Source organism: Trachemys scripta, chromosome 4, assembly GCF_013100865.1.
Source record: "Trachemys scripta elegans isolate TJP31775 chromosome 4, CAS_Tse_1.0, whole genome shotgun sequence".
Classification (NCBI taxonomy): domain Eukaryota; kingdom Metazoa; phylum Chordata; order Testudines; family Emydidae; genus Trachemys; species Trachemys scripta.
In genome coordinates, this window is record NC_048301.1 from 141,649,510 (window position 1) to 141,663,388 (window position 13,879).

A 13,879-nucleotide genomic window follows, 5' to 3' on the forward strand; every position below is an offset into this window, starting at 1 on the left:
CGCAGCTGGGACTGGACAGCCTCCTCTCCCCAAATGCCGATGAGGTCCAGCACCTCGGCATTGCTCCATGCTGGGGATCGCCTGGCGCATGGAGGCATGGTCACCTGGAAAGATACGCTGAGAGCACTCCACGGAAGGGGACTTTCAAAATTCCCAGAGAATTTAAAGGGCCGGCGTGACACTGCACTCTATATGCTTTATGGAAATATGCTTATGAATGTGAATATGATGTAACTGGAATATGCTTTATGCAGAAGGTCAGTAGAAAGCTTGTAATCTACTGAGTGTGTTCATCCTATTTGTTTGCATGTATTATTTCTATGTCTGGAGTTAGGGAAATAAGATATAAACTTGTATCACTGTTGTAGTCACACCAGGTGAGGGCCATCAATGGGGCATAAGGAACTTGATGGCTCCCATTGACTAGGAGAATTGATTGTAAATGGTTTATTTACCTGCAAGCCTTCCTGTGTACCTTGGGGCCAACCCAGGAGGAATGGACAGTAGAGGTCTCAGAGACATGTGACCATATCACATGATACTGGAATCCATCTTAGTCCTTGTACTTTTCCATGGATGAGGCAGGGGTGGGGACAAGCACAGACAAAAGGTTCCTGCCTTGTGCCAAAGATATAAAAGGGGGTGGAGCAGGACAAAGGGGGCTGCCAGTCATGAGGAAACTCCTGTTTACCACCTGAGATGTCTGCTGGAACTAACAAGGAATGTACCAGGGGAAAGGATTGGGCCCAGACTAGGAAGGAGTCTAGTCTGTGAAAGAAGCTTATTGGAACATCTTTGAGGGTGAGATATTACCTGTAATCAGTTTCTTAGTGTATTAGGCTTAGACGTGTGCGTTTTTGCTTTATTTTGCTTTGTGACTTACTTTGTTCTGTCTATTATTACTCGAAACTACTTAAATCCTACTTTTTATGCTTAATAAAATCACTTTTGTTTATTAATAAACGCAGAGTAAGTGATTAATACCTGGAGAAGCAAACAGCTGTGTCTATTTCTCTATCAGTGTAATAGAGGGCAGACAATTTACTAATTTACCCTGTATAAGCATTATACAGAGTAAAACAGTTTTATTTGGGCTTCGGATCCCATTTGGAGCTGAGTGTCTGGGTGCTGGAGACAAGTAATCTGCTGAGCTGTTTTCAGTGACGTCTACAGCTTTGCGGGCTTGACCCAAACCCTAGATCTGTGTTGAGCAGGCTAGCGTGTCTGCTTCAACAAGACAGGGTTCTGGAAATCCCAAGCTGCCAGGAGAAATGGGCTCAGAGATAATTTCAGCACATCAGGTGACCAAACCCGTCACAACAAGTCTGACGGTTGGTCACCTGAGGCCAGGGCAGTAGAGTTCAAACTGATGACCAGAGTGACTAGAACAGGAATTGTGGGACACATCCCGGAGGCCAATCAGAGCACAGTAATAGAACAGGGTGTCCACACTGGCACCGCAGCACTTCAGCTGGGCGCAGCAAGCTCTATGCCTCTCATGGAGGTGGGTTTCCAGGGGCGCTCCAGACGCGGGGTCCGGCACTCTACGTGCCTTGCCAGTGTGGACACCTCAGGAGTTATGGTGCCCGGGGCTGATTTAATGCGCTCCAACATGCCAGTGTAGACAAGGCCTAGATCCCCTCCAGAGGAAGACTCACCAGGCTGCAGTTGCCATAAAACAGGCATAGGAGGAGGTGGATGGGTGGATATTAAGACCCAGGGGTGCCCCAAATTTTCAGGTGCCCTGCCCTATGCAGCTGCGTATTCTGCATCTGCCCAAGTATAGCCCTGAGTTCGTGAGTGTGTCTGTTTAGCTGTGTGCATATCTCACTCCAGGTGTGTTTCTAATTGCGTATCTGTTGTCTGTCTCAGTGTAGCTGTGTGTGTCTGTGTCTCTGTCCAGTTGTCTGTTTGGCAGGCTGCATGTGTGTTTGTTTCAGGATAGGTGTGTGCACAGTATTTTCTCCAAGATTTGAAACTAGAGGGTGTTTGAATTTACAAAGGCCGGGAGGGAGGGGGAAATGACTAGCTGACCACTAGCATGGAGGGGGAGGGGGAAGGGGAAGGGGAGGTCGCAGTTCAGAGTGTGTGTGTTTGATCGTTTTATTTGTTTGTTTTTCATCTGTCTCCACACAGCTGTGTGTGTGACTGACCAGTTGGGTGTTTCAGTGTAGTTGACTTTTTCCTTCCGTCTTCTCTGTTGTGTTCCCACCCTATAACACCCTGAGTCCCCCCTCCACCCCTGGCAGTGTTTCTCTCTTTTCAGGTATCACTTCTCTTTCCTCTGCACTCTGCTGCTTCTTTTCCAAGTAGTGCCCTTGAACCTCTCACATCCTACAAGAGCATCCCTGCTCCACACACACCCCTCACTGAGCACAGGATGGACCCCCTGCCTCTGCTCCTATACCTGTGTGCAGGTAAGTGCCAGCCAGAGGGACTGGAAAAAGCTGGGCTCCTCCACCTGGGTGCCCAGCAAGTACCCCTCTGGCAGGGGGATGGGAGCAGTTGGATGCTCAGGACTCTTGGGTCCTTTCCTTGGCTGGCTGTGGGAGAGGCATGGGGTCGGTGGGGTACAGCAGGAGGCCTGTGCATCAGGACTTGTGGGTTCTCTCCTCAGTTCTGGGAGAGGAATGGGGCTCTAGTGTCTTGTGTGGGGGAGAGCTGGTAATCAGGACTCCTGGGTTCTAGTTCCATCTCTGTTCTGTTCCCTCCAGACTCTCTGGGATGGGAGAGGGTCACAGGTGCGACTCCCCGTCTCTGTGGGGCATGTGTGCTCATTAGGATGGGGGGAGTGAGGAGTGTCCGTCAGGTGTAAAGTGGATGCAGTGTTTGCAATTGCTCAGTCCTTGTGTAAAACCACAGCCACTTCCCCCTGCTTCAAAGTGACATCTCTTCTGTCTGTGAGGCCTGGACCCGTCAGGGAATGGAGCGGGGCAGACTTTGGGGTGGCTGAAGATGAGGGGAATTGGCTGGGAAGGGGGGACAGACTGGGAGATGGGGTCTGAAAAGGGGATGAAGGGAAGAATGGGGGAGGACACCTCAGCTCCTCCCCCACCCTCAGCTCCTTTGCCCCCAGTCCTCACCCAGCCCCACTTTGCTCCATATCTTCTCCTCCTATAGCTCCGGAGGGTCTTTACCACCTCCTCAGCCTGGAGGGGGCAGCTCCAAGGGGATTCTCCTTCCCAGGCCTCGCCTTGCAGGGAGGGTGAGGGAAGAAGGGAGGAGAACTCTGCCTTAGGGGAGTTGGCTATGCTGTGCGTTAGGGATTCACTTTTGCCACTGATTGGCTGTTTGGTGTTTCTTGTGTGACATGAGTTTGGTGGGTCCCAGCTATGGCTCCCACAAGCTTACCATGCCACCCTGTACTAATTGATAGACTTGGCAGAGAGACCAAGAACTGCCTGGGCCAAGTTGCTCCCAGTGCAATGCTGCGGCCAACCCTTGGATGCATAAACAGGGGAATCTCGGGTAGGAGCGGAGAGTTTATTTTACCTCTGTATTTGGTCCTGGTGCAACCACTGCTGGACTCCTGTGGCCAGTTCTGGAGCCCAGAGTTCAAGAAGGATGTTGATAAATTCGAGAGGGTTCAGAGAACAGCCATGAGAATGATTGAAACATTAGAAAACCTCCCTGAGAGACTCAAGGCGCTCAATCTATCACTAATTAGATGAATGAAGTGAAGACTGATGAGTGCTTATCTCAGTCTGTAAATACCTACCTGGGGAACAAATGTTTGATGATGGACTCTTCAGTCTAGCAGACAAAGGTCTAACACAATCTAATGCCCTTGGAAGTTGAAGCTAGACAAATTTAGACTGGAAATAAGGCGTAACATTTTTAACAGCAAGAGTAATTAACCACTGCAACAATTTACTGAGGGTGATGGTGGATTCCTTTGTTGGGATATAATATGTAATATGATATATGCTATGGGGCCTAGTGTATCTGTTGTGTGTTTGAAACATGAGTGCATGACCTGCATTTTGGCAACCAAAGCAAGAACTTCAAGATCAAGTGGTCAAAACCTATTTGTACAAAACACGTTGAAAAAAATGAAAAATCAGCAGATAAGGAAATTACTCCAGCAGGACTGTTATAAAAATGTATAAGAATTGGAGGAAATGGTGAATCTTGGATCATGGCCGCCTGTCCAGGGCTATCTCTTTGGAACAGAGGGTGAAGGCCAAAGACAACAGACACACAAGACTAATGACATCACAAAGTGAATTATATCTAAATCTGCTCAGTTAAAAAAAAAAAAACATTCCAGTCCACAATGGCCAAATATTAAAATTTTTAAAAAAAACAACACCCCAAAAACTAACAGTCCACCATTGGTATAATGTTTTTTAAAAATGGTCTTCCAAGTTTTACAGCTTTTCCCAATTTAATGTTACAACCTATGGTTATACTATTTATATTAATAATGTTATTAACCTCTGTTATGTTATGTTTATAGTGCCAAATAAAAAAGCAACAAAAAGTTCTAAGGCAAATAATATATAAAATTAAATTGCTTGCAAAATTATAAAGTAATATAATAATTAATGGTATTAATCATGTACCAAAAGGGGGAATATTGGGATATAAAAAATCTATATATCTATGTAACATGTTATAGGCCATGGGGTCTAGTGTGGCTGTTGTGTGTTTGAAACCTGAGTCCATGACCTGCATTTTAGCAACCAAAGCAAGAACTTAAAGGTCAAGCGGTCAAAACCTATTTGTACCAAACAACTTTGTTATGTCCTTGGAAAAAATGAATAATCTGCAGATAAGGAAATAACACCAGTGGAACTGCTATAAAAATGTATAAACATTTTAAAAATGGCGTGTGTTGGATCATGGCAGCCTGCCCAAAATTGTCTCTTTAAAACAAAGGGTAAAGGCCCAAAACAACAAAAACAAAAAACGAATAACATCACAAAGTAAATTATAAATAAAAGCTTCACACATTTGCAATTTCAAGTCTTTCAATAATCCAAAGCCCTGTTTATATGTGGTGTGGTACTTGTAAACTCCCCGCACCTTGTAACTAAACCCCAACTAACCATCAAAACGTCTAACTACTGGGCTCTGGTATAGTATGTTTGGGGTATAAATGTAAAATAAATAAGATCCATTTTGTAAACCATAAAAAGTATTTAAAGTATTATATAGCAGCACTGTGTCCAGTATCTGCCTGCTCCCCCATCCCGTAAAAAGGCCCCTGCTGAGGGTCTAACACCCTGTCACTGGAAATTTCAAATCAAGACTGGATATTTTTCTAAATGTTCCAGTCTGGTTCAAACAGGCATTAATTCACAGAAGCTCTCTGGCTTGTGTTACATAGGAAGTCAGATTGATGCTCAAAGTGGTTCCTTCTGGCGTTATGGTCTGTAATTCTATGAAGGCTGATCTGCCCCTGCTACCCTACAGAAAGTGTTCCCCGCTGCCCCCTATGAATCTGGGTCAGCAAGAGATAAATCAAGGGCTTCATTCACCAGTGCTAAATCCGTTCCTGATAGTTAGTCTTCACTTGGGAGTTTCTGCTGCTATGCAAATGAATGCATGGTATGATTCATGTAAAATGGCCCTCAAGGACTAGAAAAAGGGAAGCTTGAATGATCTGGGAGTCAGGACTCCTGGGCTCTATTCCCAGCTCTGAGACAGGTGTGGGTCTGGTGCTCAGTCTCAGAAAGGTTTTGGAATGAATTCGCTGAAGCAATAGCTAGGGATGGGAGTTTACTGAGGGTATTCAAGGCTATTAACATCGGGTGGTCAAGACCTTACATATCAACACGTTCCCAGCTGACATGCTCACAAGAGGACATGAAAGACGCTTGGACATGGAGAAATGTAAGTGCAGAGCCGGAGAGATATGGTATTGGCCACAAATGAACAATGAGAGAGAGAGAAATTGTTAAAATGTGTGAAACAGGCCCCCAGTGCCAACCTAAACAGAGTAAAAGAGGCTATGTTGATAAGCAATGAACAGTTCAGGGCGTGGTCTAAAGTTGGTGTGGATATATTTGCATATGCGGGTGAAGACTATGTTTTGACCCGGATTATAATTCTCATTCTACAGAGGTTGTTTTGTTAGAAAATATCACATCAAAACATGTTACAATGCACATGAAATCCATATTTTGCTGGCATGGAATCCATGAAGTTATTTGGCACTGGGATGCAGGCACTTCTGGGGTGGGGCATAGGAGCTGTTTGTACAGCGATTCGCTTACCCGGCACTGAGATGTGGGCATTTGTTGGGTCTCTTTGGGAGGGCATGGGGGTGTGTATGACTCTCCCTCTCCATGCGGCATGTGTGCTTGGTAGGATGTGGGCTGGGAATGGGGTTGGTGGGCAAGAAGTGGACGAGGTTGGCACAGTAATTGCTATAAAGCCACCACAGGTTCCTCCTGCTTCAAAGTCACGTCTGCTCTGTGTGTGAGGCTGGGACCTCGCAGGGCCTGGGGGAGGGCAGACTTTGTGGTGGCTGAGAATAAGGATGACAGACTTGGGGCTTTGAGGCACACTGGGAGACAAGGCCTAAGAAAGGGAAATTGGGGGAGCCTGCCCCCACTCTCCCAGCACCCCTTTTGTCCAGCCAGCCCCACAATTTTCCAACCCCGCCCACCAGCCTCACAATTCTGCACCCCACCTTGCCCCACATTTGCTCCTCCTGCAAATCTGGAGGCTCTTTACCGCCTCCAAACCTAAAGGGGGCAGCTCCAAGCACGGGACTCTGCTTCCCAGGTCCGGGCTTACAGGAATGGAGCAGGCAGGGGAAAGGGGAGAAGAGCAGAGCCACCCTGAGAGATTATTACATCCCTACTTCTCTCCCACAATTCCTCTTGGCCTTGCTTGCCTCCTGCAGAAGCATTTCTCCAGGAGGTGAGGGATGTGGGGAAAGACAGCCAGTCGAGGAGGGGTTTCCCCACTCACTCCCTTCTCCCAGTCAGTCCCATAGGGGAGCTTTGCATCAGGAGAGTTAGATACCCTGTGTGGTTGGGGTTCAGTGTAGCCAGCCACTGACAGTTTGGTGTTTTGTGTGTGACATGAGTTTGGAGGGACTCAGCTTTGACTCCTGCAACACAAACTGACCAATGCGATGCTGTGACCAAACGGGCTAATGCGATCTCTGTATGAACAGGGGACCCTCGAGTAGGAGCAGAGCGATTATTTTACTTTTGTATACGGCCTTGGTGTGACTGCTGCTGGAATAGTGAGTCCAGTTCAGGTGCCCAAAATTCACAAAGGATGTCGATAAATTGGAGAGGGGTCAGAGAAGTGCCAGGAGACTAACGAAAGGATTGGAAAACCTGCCTCATAGTGATAGACTCAAGGAACTCAGTCTAGTTAAGGGAAGGTTAAGGGCTGACTTAATCCCAATCTGAGTAGCTATGAGGAGGACAAATATTTAACATTGGTCTCTTTAATCTAGCAGGTAAAGGTCTAACATGATCGAATGGCTGAAAGTTGACACTAGACAATCTAAGGCCATGTCTACACTAGCGATCTGACAGCAGCACAGCTCTACCAATGCAGCCGTGCCAATGTAAGATCACTCGTGTAGCCGCTCTATGCTGATGGGCGAGAGCTCTCTGGTCAAGGTAATTAAATAATCTCAATGAGCGGCAGCAGCTATGTCGGTGGGAGAAGCTCTTCTGCCGCCATCTCTTTCTGCACATTACCACTGATGGCGGTTAAACTTGTGTCACTCAGGGGTGTTTTTTTTTCACACCCCTGAGCAACATAAGTTTTGCCGACATAAGTGGTAGTGTAGACATGGCCTGTGACTGCAAATAAAGCCGACAGTTTTAACAGCAAGTGTAATTCACCATTGGAACGGTTTGCCAAGAGTTGTGGTGAATTCTTCATCACTGTCAAGTATCAGATGGGTAGTTGTGTTAGTCTGGATCTGCAAAAAGCAACAAAGAGTCCTGTGGCACCTTATAGACTAACAGACGTATTGGAGCATAAACTTTCGTGGGTGAATACTCACTTCATCAGATGCATGTAGTGGAAATTCCCAGAGGCAGGTATAAATATGCAGGCAAGAATCAGTCTGGAGATAACGAGGTTAGTTCAATCAGGGAGGATGAAGCCCTCTTCTAGCAGTTGAGGTGTGAACACCAAGGGAGGAGAAACTGCTTCTGTAGTTGGCTAGCCATTCACAGTCTTTGTTTAATCCTGAGCTGATGGTGTCAAATTTGCAAATGAACTGAAGCTCAGCAGTTTCTCTTTGAAGTCTGGTCCTGAAGGTTTTTTTTTTTTTTTGCTGCATGATGGCTACCTTTAAATCTGCTATTGTGTGGCCAGGGAGATTGAAGTTTTCTCCTACAGGTTTTTGTATATTGCCATTCCTAATATCTGATTTATGTCCATTTCTCATGTACATGGGCCAAACTGGACAGTCCCTACGTAAAAGGGCTAGAATGCAATCCCATAGCCAGAAAGCCCCAGCCACTGGCATGGTCTTCATAGGGGAAGTTCTAACTGGAGACCGTTTAACCCTGCAGTGCTGGCACCGAGCCATGGATTCAGTGTGGACATGGAGGGACCCATCACCTTCCAGGAGACAGCTGAAGGGTTTGGGCAAAGCATGTTGCAGATCGGGAGTGCCAGCGGCGGGGGGTAAGGGCCGAACATGGGACCCCACATGACTTGTGCCCAACGCTGAGGGGCATGTGTGGCTGGGCTGCCTCCCCTGGGCCTCAGTCCCCTGGCAGTGTGGGGTATCCCCTGAGCCCCCATACTTTTTCCCCACAGGCTGATCATCGGGGCCCCTCTGCAGACAGGAAATGTGAATGAAACAGGCAAAGTCTACAAGTGCGACCCGGACTCCAGACGCTGCCAGGAGATCCCCATCCAGAGTAGGGGCACCCTGTACTGTGGGGGGCAGCAATAGGATTGGGGTGGGAGTCAGGACTCCTGGGTTCTGTGACCAGCTATGAGAGGGAAGGGGGGGTCTAGTGGGTTAGAGCGGGGGGGGGGGGGGGGGGCTGGGAACCAGAAATACTCATTTCTATCCTCACCTCTGGGAGTGGAGTGGAATTTATTTGCTCACCCTGGTGTGCATCTGTCCCCTGTCAGGGTCCCCAGATGCCATGGACATGTCCCTCAGTTTGTCTCTGGCTGCCCAAGGCTCCCAGTTCCAGGTAGGTACCACACCCAGGGGAGATGGGTGCTGGGACTGGGGTCCGACATTTTCTCCCTCGTCATTCCATGGGACAGCTCCCTCCCCAAACCCCAATACTCATGGATGGTAGTAACTGGGCGGTGTCAGTGTGGCTGGAGCAATGGTGCAGAGGTGACAATTGGGTGACATCCCCATGACTACACAATAACTGTGCGAGGGCTGTTGGTAACACCTGTAACTGGAGGGTGGTAGAATGATGCCATGGGGAATGGTGGTAGCCAGGTATCCTCGCTTTGGCAACAGTGACCCCGTGAGATGATGTTGTGAGGGATGGAGGCATCTGGCTGATGTTGCTATGGTGACAGTGACTGTGTGCTGATGTAGCAGGAAGTGTTGTAACTGGCTTGTCTCCATGGTGACAGTGACTGTACATGGACATAGCAAGGAGCATGGCAAGCGGGTGACATTGCCATGGCAACAGTGATTAGACACTGCTATAGCAGGGAGTGTGGTAAGCAGGTGATGCCCCCATGTGACTCCCCTGTCTCCTTTCGGAGTTAGGTGCTGGGACTTGCTGAGGTCCTGTCTGCCCCAAGGAGGCTCCTGCCCTGGCAGGGCCTTTCCCTGCATATCCATGGGGGGGGGGAGGGATCAGGCCCCAGGCTCTCTTCCCCACCCTCAGTGCTCTGTTCAGAGGGGCACCTACTGACCCCGTGCCTTCTCATGCCCCAGGTGTGCATCCCCATGGAGCATCAGGCCTGTGGGGAGAACAAGTACGTCAGTCACAACTGCTACCCGCTGCAGCAGAGCTTCTCGCAACTCCAGCGCATCCCGGACACCCAGCCAGGTGAGGGGTGACACTGTGGCATGTGTGAGGACACTTACACCCTGTGGTCACAGGCCATGGGAAGGTGGCGGGGCCCAGTGTCTGACAGGGGGTGGGATACCAGGCTAGAGGAGCTCATTGGTTTGATTCAGCATGTCAGTAGGAGCTGGGAGTCAGGACTCCTGGGTTCTGTCACAGCTCAGCGAGGCGGGTGGGGTGTATTTTTTTCATCCCAGTGCATGTCATGCTCTACTCTCAGGACCTCTCCATGGCAGGGACAGGATGATATTACAACAGAGGGGCCGAGGGTGGCCTGATCGGGGTGGTTGGCAGGGGGCGGGATATCAGGTTAGATGCGCCATAGGTCTGGTCTAGCTCTTTCTGATGCGTTTCCCATATTTGTGGAGTTGAGTCAGAACTTACTTCATTCCCGTCTCTCTCAGAGTGCCCCAAACATGTCGCAGACATAGCGCTCCTCATCGACGGCTCGGGCAGCATCGCATCTGTGGACTTTGAAAAGATGAAGATGTTTGTCTCTGAGATCATGAAGCGTTTCCGCAAAACCAACACACAGGTAACAGGCAGAGGCTGAACCCTGACTACGTACCCTGCCCCCCGCAGTCAGTGCTGACCCCAATGCCCCAGTGCGGCGCTAGGGGGCGCTGTGGTGCAGGGTGCAGCAATGGATTTTGCATCCAAAACCAGGAAAAAATTCCTGCAGAACCAGCTATATCCTGACCGCCTGCCCCAGCCCTTAACTGAGTCTGATTCCTGCTTTTCTTACCCTCCACCCCTGGGGTTGTTTTTCTCTCTTCTCCCCATCTCCTGCAGTTTGCCCTCATGCAGTACTCGGATGAATTTAAAGAGCATTTCGACTTCTCACAGTACAAGAGGAGCAGCAACCCTGATGACCTTGTCAGGGCAGTCGTGCAGCTCAAGGGTTTGACACACACGGCCACCGCCATCCGGAAAGTGGTGTAGGTATTGCCCTCCTCCCTGTGCTGACTCCACAGGGAATGGGCTGTAAGGACATGTGAGCTGAGGGACAGGGACTCAGGACCCCTGGGTTCTATCCCCAGCTGTGGGAAGGGACTGGGGACTAGTGGTTAGAGCAGGGGGCTGGGCATCAGGACTCCTGGGCTCTGTGCCCGACTCTGGGAGGGGGATGAGCACTAGTAAGTTAGAGCGGGGAGGGAGATGCTGGGAGCAAGGACTCCAGGGGTCTATTGCCAGCTCTGAGCTTCTGAGCAAGTCACAGACCCACAGTGTGCCTCAGTTTCCCCATTGGTAAACTCATTGACAGTGACCTCCTTTTAAAGGACTTTGAGAACTGTAATGCCAAAGCAGTGGACGAGCGCTAGGTGTTGTTACGTATCAATAACCCTCCGATGCATTCCCCACGCCCCTTTTCCAGGCGGGAGCTGTTCACCTCTGGGAGAGGCGCTCGGGATGAAGCCACCAAGATTCTCATGGTGATCACAGATGGGAAGATAAATGGAGACCCACTTTCTTATTCAAACGTTATACCTGAGGCTGAGAGAGCTGGGATCATCCGCTACGCCATCGGGGTGAGCTGCGGCCGTGCGGAGAACTAGTATGGTTCTGAGCCCGTGTCCGAGGACAGGGGATGGGGAGGGGGTTCCCATCACATAAGGGAGAAGAACTGACTCCCTGGGTTGTAACTGGGCCAACGTGTGACATTATAGGAGAGCTGGAGCTTCTCTGTGGTTCAGGTTGAGCGACACTTTCTAGTTAAAGGTTGGGTTTTCTGCCTGCCCTACAGTCCATGTGCTGATCAGATTGTCATAAAATTTGGTTTGCCTCATGAGGATGCAGGTTAAGATCAGTGGTCTAAATTCTGGGTCATTTGAACAAGGGCTTTCTGAGATAACCCCCTGTCACGGAGTATTGGGGGACTCAGGGCCCTGCACCCCCGGCTTCCTGCGATTCACCATGACTCTCAGCCAGCCAGTAAAGCAGAAGGTTTATTTGGATGACAGGAATACAGTCCAAGACAGGTCTTGCAGGCACAGACAACAGGGCCCCCCTTAGTTAGGTCCAGCTTGGGGTCCCAGGGCATGCCAGCCCACCCCCCTTTGGGGGGTCAGGGCCATCTCTGCCTCCCAGCCATCTCTCCAGCCTGCTTCCAGCACTCCCCTCTCAGCGACCCCTCCCACAGCCTTTGTTCAGTTTCCCGGGCCCCGGAGTCACCTGACCTCCAACCCCTCTGGGTTCTCATGTTACAAGCTCAGGTATGTTCCCTTGGGCAGACTCCCATCCCCCGATGCAGACCATCCTAGTCACACTCCCCTGTCAGCATTCACACACCCCAGCAAGAACAGTCCCAGTTCGTCACACCCCCCCCCAACCCCCGCAGTTAAACAGCAAAGTCACCCAGTTCTTATAAAGCCCATTTTGCACATCCCTGGGGCTCAAACAACAGCTCTGATCCTCCCCAAACTGATCTCAATCACTTGACATTTATCTCCATTAAACTGCTGAGACTGAAATGGGCATCAGCAGCAAGACAAAGGGAAAGTTTACACAACACACTTAAGTCGAATTAAGTTACGTCATCACACAGCCACCGCGGGAATTAAATCGTTTTTTCATGTCCACTTTGCTCTCCTGTTGGCAGTGTGCGTCCTCACCAGGGGACCTTATACTGATTTAACTGTCAGTGCGGGGCATTGTGGGGCACTGACCGCTGAAGCCCGATGGCCCGGGGCCAACAGCCAGAGCCCCAGGCTATATTAGCCACACAGTGACTATATGGACACTGCATCAACCTAAGTACATTGACCTAAAAGCAATGCCTCTTGTGGAAGTGGAGTTATGAAGTCGGTGCAGTGGGTGAGTTACATGGGTGGGAGCTACATTTTAGCGAGGCCGCTTACCGAGGTAGGTCGACGTAAGCTGCCTTTCATCAACAAACTCGGGTTTAGAGTCACAGATTCCCAGGCCAGAAGGGACTTTTGCGATGATCTAGTCTGACCTCCTGTGTAGCATGGGCCAGAGAACTGATCCCAGTAATCCCTGCTGGAACCAGTGACCAGGGCCGGCGGTCGCCTAGGGCGGCAGGATTTGAGGGGTGGCATTTTGCCGCTCTCGGCAGAAATTCGGCAACGGAGGGTCTTTCCGCTCTGGGTCTTCACCGGAAATTCGGCGGCGGGTCTTTCACTCGCTCCGGGACCCGCTACCGAAGTGCCCCGAAGACGCAGAGCAGAAGGACCCCCACCACCAAATGCTCAGAGGAGGAGGGCTGCCACCTAGGTCGGCAAAAACCCTGCCACCGCTCCTGCCAGTGACTGGGAGGTGCCTGACTCCACTGCTGAACCGACTGCACACAACCCACCCGGCCTAGCGCAGTGGTCCCACCCCTTCACCCCTTGCCTGGAGACGTCCCCCAGAGACATTGCCCGCACTCACCCCTCACTACGCCCTGGAAATTGAATCACAAAGGTCCCCAGAGCGCTGACAGTCCCCATGGCAAGATGCTTTCTTTGCCTCACTGCTGATGCAACTGACACAAATCAGAGCTGAAATGAGGCAGGTTCCAAAACTTCAGGCTTGTGGGTCTGTATCCTCAAAACAGAGTGACACTTGTGCCAAGATGTTTCAGCTCCCCACCTCCCCACTCACTGGAGCAGCCCAGGGTGCTGGCCAAGCCGTGCCTATCGAGGGCCCAGCAGGGCTCAGGATGGGTGGCTACGTGCCATGGGCTCTTGGCTGTGATTGATGCTGATGCCCTTGTCTCCACTGTACCTCCCTCTGCTCTGTGAAGGTTGGCAGTGAAGGCCAAAAGGAGTTCCAGAATATCGCCTCTGAGCCCACCAGGAAGCATATCTTCGGGGTGGACAATTTCAACACCCTCGAGTGCATTGAGACCCAGCTGCAGGACAAGATCATAATCTTAGAAGGTAACAGAGCTG

General features: G+C 50.1%; 1 protein-coding gene across 1 annotated transcript; it reads left to right on the forward strand.

The window, feature by feature from the left end:
* Nucleotides 1-2,125: 2,125 nt before the first annotated feature.
* On the forward strand, nucleotides 2,126-10,562 carry LOC117876308 (integrin alpha-D-like). The gene is made up of 6 exons (XM_034768335.1): nucleotides 2,126-2,417; nucleotides 8,502-8,616; nucleotides 8,752-8,855; nucleotides 9,076-9,140; nucleotides 9,854-9,968; nucleotides 10,391-10,562. Exons 1-6 carry the CDS (start codon nucleotides 2,381-2,383, stop codon nucleotides 10,537-10,539), a joined length of 585 nt encoding a protein of 194 aa, XP_034624226.1. The 5' UTR covers nucleotides 2,126-2,380; the 3' UTR covers nucleotides 10,540-10,562.
* The last annotated feature ends 3,317 nt before the right edge of the window (nucleotides 10,563-13,879 follow it).

Coding starts and splice junctions, on each gene's coding strand:
- LOC117876308 (XM_034768335.1), top strand. CDS start 2,381: ATGGACCCCCTGCCTCTGCTCCTATACCTGTGTGCAG. Junction 8,856..9,075: donor CCAGGAGATCCCCATCCAGA/GTAGGGGCACCC, acceptor GTCCCCTGTCAG/GGTCCCCAGATGCCATGGAC. Junction 9,141..9,853: donor CCCAAGGCTCCCAGTTCCAG/GTAGGTACCACA, acceptor CTCATGCCCCAG/GTGTGCATCCCCATGGAGCA.